The sequence below is a fragment of the Orcinus orca genome, chromosome 15, assembly GCF_937001465.1.
Source record: "Orcinus orca chromosome 15, mOrcOrc1.1, whole genome shotgun sequence".
In the NCBI taxonomy this organism is placed as follows: domain Eukaryota; kingdom Metazoa; phylum Chordata; class Mammalia; order Artiodactyla; family Delphinidae; genus Orcinus; species Orcinus orca.
Genome location: NC_064573.1, coordinates 84794730 through 84802852, shown reverse-complemented (window position 1 = coordinate 84802852; position 8123 = coordinate 84794730). Strand labels below are relative to the sequence as shown.

At 46.0% G+C, this 8123-nt stretch overlaps 1 protein-coding gene across 3 annotated transcripts in view; it reads right to left on the bottom strand.

Annotated features, from left to right (window-relative positions):
* Positions 1-679: 679 nt before the first annotated feature.
* Positions 680-8123, bottom strand: part of TMEM132B (transmembrane protein 132B) — a 409467-nt gene continuing 402023 nt past the window's right edge. For all 3 annotated transcript variants that reach the window (XM_033440679.2, XM_049698598.1, XM_049698599.1), the window contains one exon: positions 680-6532. In XM_033440679.2, the coding sequence (XP_033296570.1) occupies positions 5384-6532 (1149 nt within the window). In that variant the 3' untranslated portion in view covers positions 680-5383. The remainder of the gene's footprint in view (positions 6533-8123) is intronic.

The window sequence follows — 8123 nt, the reverse complement described above, 5'->3', positions numbered from 1 at the left end:
GGGCCCAGTGAAAGATCAGGCTCGGGGTGGGGCATTTATTATGACATGTCAAGTTACTGCCATAGAGACATCCCTTTTCATCCTGATAACGAGGAGTGCCATTTGCCAAAATGCCAAAGATGATGCTGGCAGCGTCAGAAAGGGCATTCAAGCCACAGAGAGCTGTGGGGGCTCAGCAATGCACCCGGCAACCTTTCAGCTGAGACATCATTAGCCTTCCAAGCAGGATCCCCGATTCTCTTGTGTTTTTCTTACACGTCTAGAGCTCTACCTATTCTGGACTCTCAGCACCACAAGCCCCTGCCCCAAATATGGAAACATGAGTGAGTCATAGATAAGTAGAGACCAAAAGGGAGAAGACGGCAGGGCTGACGCATTACATGTCAGCACTGAGTCCAATACAGTTTGACCCTGGGCAGGGACCTGCGAAACAGGAGTCCTCCTTCTGAAACATCAGGGAAGAAGTGTCCCCCAGTCTGCTAGGACAACACATGAAAAGTTTACCTTTTTCAAAAGTCAAAGTTATTTGCAACTTTCAAGAAACATTTTCTTTTGGTTTCCATTTACTGCTGCGTCAAAGGTGTTAAAATCTCCGGCTAAAAAGAAAAACATATAAAGAGAGTCAAATCATAGAGATGCTGCAAGTAAAAGATGTGGATAAAATAATGAAACCACTGGAGAATGTTTAAATGTTTATTTTCATGTTAAAAAGAATGAATTACCCTGTGGTTAGTATATACCTTTATGCTGGAAAAGGATGTCACTTTATTTCTGAGATATTTCCAGGAAAAAAAAAAAAAAAGAAAAAGGAAAAAAATCCAAAAGTAAGGAAGAGTAAGATCAAAATGTTCTGGCAGATTCCATCAACAACCCCAACAGAAGTCATGTCCTCTAAAGGCTGCACCTTTAATTGAGTGCATTTCACGACGTCAGGTTCTGATGTTTTCCCATAATCAATTTAGGTATTTCTGAGCGGGATATCTGTACATTTAAAAGCTATAGCTTTGCATGCTTTTATGTTAAAACGTATTTATTCCAACACACCTTTCAGTGTTTCAGTATATTGCCTATATTACATACAAAAATATCTGCTATATCCGTATTTTAGCGTAACTCTTCCACCACCCATACTGTTCCTTTACACAACAGGTGACACGCAATACATTACACGTAATATAATTTTGAGGGAGGAGATGGTCGCTGGGTTTATAAACCATCTACCGTGTCATTTACAGAGACTAGAACGGAGAATTGAGGCCATTTTTGAGTTGACAAGAGTAGAAAAACAATGGTGTCAATGGTAAAGGAAAGATTTAGATGAAACCACCCTCTGTGGTCAGTGGAGTTGGAATGAATGATCTTCTCAGACACTTTACTGTGGTCCCAACATTGGGAAGACACCCTTCTAAAAGAGTGAGACAAGAATGGTGATCAACATGCACAAGGGCAGACTTCCTAAAACTTAAAGTTATCCAAGTACAAAATACTTCATCTACAGATGTAGCAAAGGGACAGAAATTAATCCATTTTTTCCCTGCAATCTTTATAAATAAAAACTCTCTGCCTACGATTTAAGGATGATTGCAGTCTGGGAACTCAGGCTGACCAGTGTGCAAAAGAAAAGAGCCAGGAAGTCAGTTATTCCCTTTTGGTTCACACAGCGTATCCTGAGATCTGCTAGCCAGTGTGTCCTTTGGGGGAAGTTTCCAGGGGAAACTTCCAGTGTCTTTTCTTCTTTCTTTCTCTCAAATGCAACACTGTAGGTTTAACTCCAGGACTTCTGTGTGGCAGCTGCTCCTTGATAGCTGTACGCTGGCCTGGAAAGCAGCCTGTTTGGCCCCTGGAGACAGTGGTCTCACATCCTCCACGGGTGTAGGTCACCTGGCCCTCATGGGGCATCTGAATTGCCCTCCGTGTGACTCATGGAGCTCACGGCCTGGTGTCCCCTCTAGAGGCTGCTGGTGTCTGCCTCAAGGGGAGTCTGAACATCCCATTCTCAGGGGAGAGGAAGGGACTCTATTGACATCGTTTCTTTCAGGTTATTGACAACTGTCCTTTGGATATCTCAGCCGTAAGAACCTGGGAAATCCAGGCAAATGCATGGCCCTCAGCGAATCATATTTCAAGCCTTAGCAATTTACGTCATTTCCCCCTATTTTATTTATTTATTTATTTATTTATTTATTTATTTATATTTTTTGGGCTGCATTGGGTCTTCATTGCTGCGCGCGGGCTTTCTCCAGTGTCTCCGGCGAACGGGAGCTGCTCTTCGTTGCGGTGCGCGGGCTTCTTATTGCGGTGGCTTCTCTTGTTGCGGAGCACGGGCTCTAGGCACACGAGCTTCAGTAGTTGTGGCACGCGGGCTTCAGTAGTTGTGGCACGCAGGCTCAGTAGTTGCGGCACACGGGCTTAGTTGCTCTGTAGCATGTGGGATCTTCCAGGACCAGGGATTGAACCCGTGTCCCTTGCACTGGCAGATGGATTCTTAATCACTGTGCCACCAGGGGGGTCCCATGCCCCCCCCATATGAGCTGAAATATTTTGGAGGTATAGCTCCTATTTGTTTTAAATTGACTAGTTGGAAAACAAGCCGATATAACCCATAGTTTCTAGTCAGCAGGGAATATTTAGAGTGGAAAGAACTTCAGTGACATTCTGTTAAGCTGAATAGTGTCCACACCAAAGCTGAGAACAACTGACAGTGTTGATTCCCACAAAAAAACTGAATTTCTGATTCTTCACTATTCACACACACACGTGGGTATAATACGTATGTGCGTGTGCATATATGGGAGTGTGTGTGGTATGGTAAAAGGGATCTCTGCCCTGAAACCTTCCATTTGATCTTTATTTTGAACTGACTGAGTCTCAACAGAAACCAGCAAAGGTGGTTTATGTAGCCTGCATCACTCTGGGTGACGTTGTTCGCTTACCCAAGGGAGGCGTCTTCAGAACCACGGTCAGTTCCCGGCTCCGCAGAGAAACCCCTGGCCCTTCCTGATTCTCCCGTTTGCTTCCTGCGTCACGTCAAGCACTCGGACCACAGGAGATGCTCTAACTTGTATGCCCCTTAATAAGGCTCCCCGTGACAATAGTAACTTCCTTTGTCCCCTCCCGAATTATACCCACGGGAAGTCTTATTTTACCAGTGCGAGGCAGCCTGCTGTGTGTGAGAGAGAGACTCACCCCCTGTATTAGTTGAGGGTCCTCAGCTTCAGAAATGACATCCCTACCCTGTCTGGAATGTCCAAGACCCAAAGGGAGAGAAAATGGAAAATATCTGCCAGGAGTAGCAGGGCTCCCGGGGACAGCTATGTTTCAGCGAGTGCCTGAATCCCTCTCTTTGAGCTACCTCCTTGCGAAGCCATTTGAAAAGCAGAGGCAGCTTCCTCTGGCCACCAGAGGCGCTCTTCCTACAAGGTGTCAGCCATCTCTTTGCAAACTCCTTTGGAAGCTGATGCCTGGGTCTCCTGGCTTTATTCCCCAATCAAACTGGAAGATCTGGGGAACCTCAGCAGCTTCAGCTCCTAACCCCCATTTTAAACACAAGAGCAACTGAACACCAGCCTCTGAGGTCAGGCAGCGTTATCACTGGTAACTTAGGTGCAGTTTACAAACGTATTGTAGTCCTGTGGGCAAGAGACACAAGGAGAATTCTGTGTCTGCCGTGTCGCGGTTGGAGAAGGCTGGTTGTCACACTCCTGTCCACGGAACCCTAGAAGAGAACCACGGAAGCACACCCTTTTGAATTGCCCAGTCAACAGCCATCAGGAGTCAAGAAACTGTTTCAACACCTCCTGCAGGTCCTTGACTGTTTGGGCCTTTAAAATTCTACCTCTCAGAGATGCAAATGGCTCAAGAAAGCTCAGAATGAGGCATATACTCATCCAGTGTCTGATTTTCCAGCTAGCGCATCTTCGTAGAACGTTGTCATGGTTTCCTAATCTGAAATTCTTGCTTTGCTGTTCTTTGAAAAACATTATTTAAAAATTATGCAGGAATCATGATTTTTTTTTTCTCTCTTGCCACTTCGATTTCCCAATAGCTATGGTTTTTCATCACAATTGCTTCTCAAGCTTCTGGAAGTCATTTATTTTATGAATTTGGGGGGGTAAACCCATTGCTGTTCTCCATTAATGGACACCCTGTATAGGTTTTATCTCTGCCAGAGTCATGACTGAGGATAGATATATGTTTGGGGTTTGTTTGTTTGTTTTTTTTTTTGGTGGTGGGTGGAAATCATTGTATGGGTAGATTTCTACATATTGCTAAGCTGAAACATCATTTCATTTACCGTTTTTAAAAAGTTTTGTTCTGGTAAGAGAAAAGTTTAATCTGAAGATACTTCCTATGCAATTTCCTTTCTCTGCATATCATTTTTAGATTTTGATTTCAGTTTGGATAACAAATGGTGTTGACCACAAAGCATTAGTATAAATACAGCTATTTTGAGGACTTTTTTTTGTCCTCAGAAATGCACCCCAGGAAAGAGGTCCTCATGACTCCCGCAAGCAGAAGATAAAAGGAAAGGTTCACTGTTCACAACTTTTCTCCAAAGTTTTTAAGCTTCATGTAGAAAACTGTAAAGAAGACGGCCCTCTCTTACAGTATATTAATATTTTAAGTAAAATCCCATGTCCCCGTCTGATACAAGAAAGTTCAACAACAAAAAGAAAGAAAGACGGCATGAGGCTAAGCTTCTTAGACATTGCCCCTAAGGGATGCAGTGAGGAAAACTGGAAAGACCCTGAACGCCTGCACAGACACCCAGGAAATAACAGGACGTGGCACACCACAGGGACTAAAATTCATATGTGAATCAAACAGATTTCAGAGAAAAGAATGAAATTGCTTGTCTTCATGTTTCAAAAAGAATTGCAGAGGTCAAAGGAACCAGGTGCAGGTGCAAAGATATATAAAAATAATGAGCAGTGCTCGTAACAAATATGGGCGGCTACATTCAGCAGCTTTCACGTATGTCCAATCTCAGGCCAAGGGCAAGAAATGTCCACTGTGCTTTAAAAGGTCTAGGAGTAGAAAAATCAAACCCAAGTCTTTTCTAATTCCACACGGCAGTTTCGCCACGAGATGATTAACAATGTCTGTGGGGTCTGGTTTATTATATTTGAACTGAGCTAGTACCAGGCAGCAGAGAAAACCGTGGTCTTAGAATTTCTCCAGGATCCCCTGGGAGCTTATCTGGGGCACATCCTGGCTTCAAACCCAGCTGCCTTTGCTCTCCCTGATGGCTGCTTCGAAAGGGATCCCGCCAGACCTCCACAAACGAAGCTTTGTTAACTCATCCCCTATTGCTGGTCAGACTCGGGCTCCACCATTCAAAAAGCAGAAGGCATAAAGGTGAATACAGACATGAGAAAGGAGTTTACATCTGGTCCTGCAGCCTCTCCATGTACTCTCTGAAGCCCTGGGACGCCCCCAGCCCCATGTCTGGGCACACCCACTGGATGCTGTCATCACTGTCAAACGGGATGGAGTTGGTGTACGGACCGCCGTCCTCCGGGAGGATGGTCGTGTAGGACGTAAACTTGACCCTCTTCCTCTTTGGGCCGGACGAACTCAGAGGTTCGTTTTTCATGTCTTTCTCATAGACAAAGTCAGAAGGTCTGAGCAGCTGACTAGGGAAAGTCTTCTGGGAACCGCCATTCAGAAGGAAGTTCCTCTCCTCGGACTGCAGCCCCCTGTCGATCATGGTCGTGCACTCCTCCGACGGGAGGGTCACGTCCACCGGGTTCTCCAAAAGCTCCACGTCGTTCCCCAGCCAGACCCAGTCGTGGGAATGGGGGATGTCGCCTTGCTCACTCACGGCGAATCTTTTGTGTCTGTATTTCCAGGCAAACGCCACACAGTTAATTAAGAAGACCAAAATGGCCAGGCAGAAGACGCAAAGCAGGGCGTACATGCCGATCTCCAAGTCGGTCAACCCCCTGGAGGTCACCGTAAGGTCACTAGGATTATGGGGTTCCGGTAACTTCCCTTGAGTGGGGAAGCTTGTAAAGGCGTCTGGACCACCACTCTTGAGCAGCTTCTTATCCTTTCCTTCCATGGGAGACTGCGGGGTTGTGCTTTGGTTGGTTCTTTCCCCGTGGCCGCCAAGGGCGCCATGTTGGAACCGCTGCTGCACTGCCCTCTCCTGGCCTCCTTCACGCTCTATGCTGTTCCTCACGTGGTCTTTATATTCCCGACTGCCGCCCTCCACGTCGTTGGTGCCTCCTTGGTGCGCACCAGTATTTGCTTCAAATTTGACCTTGACGTTCCCTTTACCCACGGCAAGAACGCTCTTCCTCTTGGTCTTCTGACAGGGCTCACTGATCATCATTTCCAGTTTAATCAAGGGCCCTTGCCCTTCCCCCTCTGCAACGACAACCGGCCATTTGGACTGAAGGTTTGCCTGGACAGACACCACCATTTCATCCAATGATGAGACAGTAACCGAAAAATCCTTGGAATCGTAAATGTCTAAAGGTGTCACCGAACCGTCACTGAACAGAATCCAAGAACTGACTATTGCTTCCTAAGAAAAATGAAAGCAAAGCATTCTGTTATAATCAGGTTCCTTCAAACCTGCAAATGTAAATGCGATTTCCTATGTCATATTATTTAAACATACAATCTGAAAAAAACTGACTTCTATGTTTTATCATCATGAATAGCTCTCGACGCTGCCTGGAAGTGGCATCGGCCCTAAGCTATAGCTATAGTTGCTGTGAGAAACAAACAATACGCTTTAACAAGTGCATGAAAGTGTATATTAATTTATTGCATGCCAGACAACAGAATTTGACTTTGACCTTTCTGAAAACATTTTGAAAGATCAGACAATTTATCTGAATCATATTCAGGTGCAGCTAGTCAGGCGCCTGCTCAAGAGAATATCCCTTTGAACATTCTTTATTAGGAAGCCCATGCTGATTGCTGGAACATGCACTGGCTGGAAGCACTTAAGGAAGGATGCATTACGAGACCCTCTGGCTTGAAAGGCACAGTGCCCTGGTATCTTTATCAACAACACGTCAAAGTTTAAAGATGGGGGAGAGTTTGAGAGTTGGCAATAATTGTCAACAGTGGTGATTGGGTGCCTAGTAGCCATGCTTGTTCAAGTAGCTGAAATGGAATTTCTGAGTACAGTAAGTCCCCTACATCCGAAACTTCAAGTTGTGAACTTTCAAAGATGCGAACGTGCGTTCGCATGTCCAATCACATAAACTAGTTCACGTGTCCGGCGTACGTTTTCACGTGCCTGCATCCTCTGCAAGTGGTTGTGCTTTTGTGTCCTTTGCTGCACAGGACTGTATAGAGTACAGCAGTGCTCTACCATCTCCCTCGTCCTCTCCTCCAGTCAGTAACTCTTCTTGCCCCTTCACTCGATGCCAGCCCCTGTGTGCCAGCTGTTGCGCTGTACTACTGTACTTTTCAAGGTCCTGTACTGTAAGATTAAAAATGTCTTATTTTGGGCTTCCCTGGTGGCGCAGTGGTTAAGAGTCCGCCTGCTGATGCAGGGGACGCGGGTTCGTGCTCCGGTCCGGGAGGATCCCACATGCCGCGGAGCGGCTGGGCCCGTGAGCCATGGCCGCTGAGCCTGCGCATCTGGAGCCTGTGCTCCGCAACGGGAGAGGGCACAAGGGTGAGAGTCCCGCGTACCGCAAAAAAAAAAGACTTATTTTTTGTTTGTTTTTTATGTATTATTTGTGTGAAAAGTATTATAAGCCTATTACGGTACAGTACTATATGGCCGATTGCATTAGCTGGGTACCTAGGCTAACTTTGTTGGACTTAACGAACGCACTCTCGGAACGGAACTCGTTCATATGTAGGGGACTTACTGTAGCAAAAGGCACCTGCTTTGGCAAAAGGGAAAACATGTGAGCCTCTGGTCACGGTCTAGCAGCGGACGGTGCCTAAAACAGATAAGGCTGCTCTGAAGCAAGTCGCATATGGGCGCGTGGTTGATCGATTGGAAACACATACGAGGAAACTGTATCTAAGCCGCTGAGTACTTTCCTCAGAGACAGGACAGACTGGATAAACAGGAAGAAGCTTCAAAGTCACCAGTCCCGGCCATGAGTGCTCTCTCTACGGATCTCCTTTGCGGGATGTGACTGAGA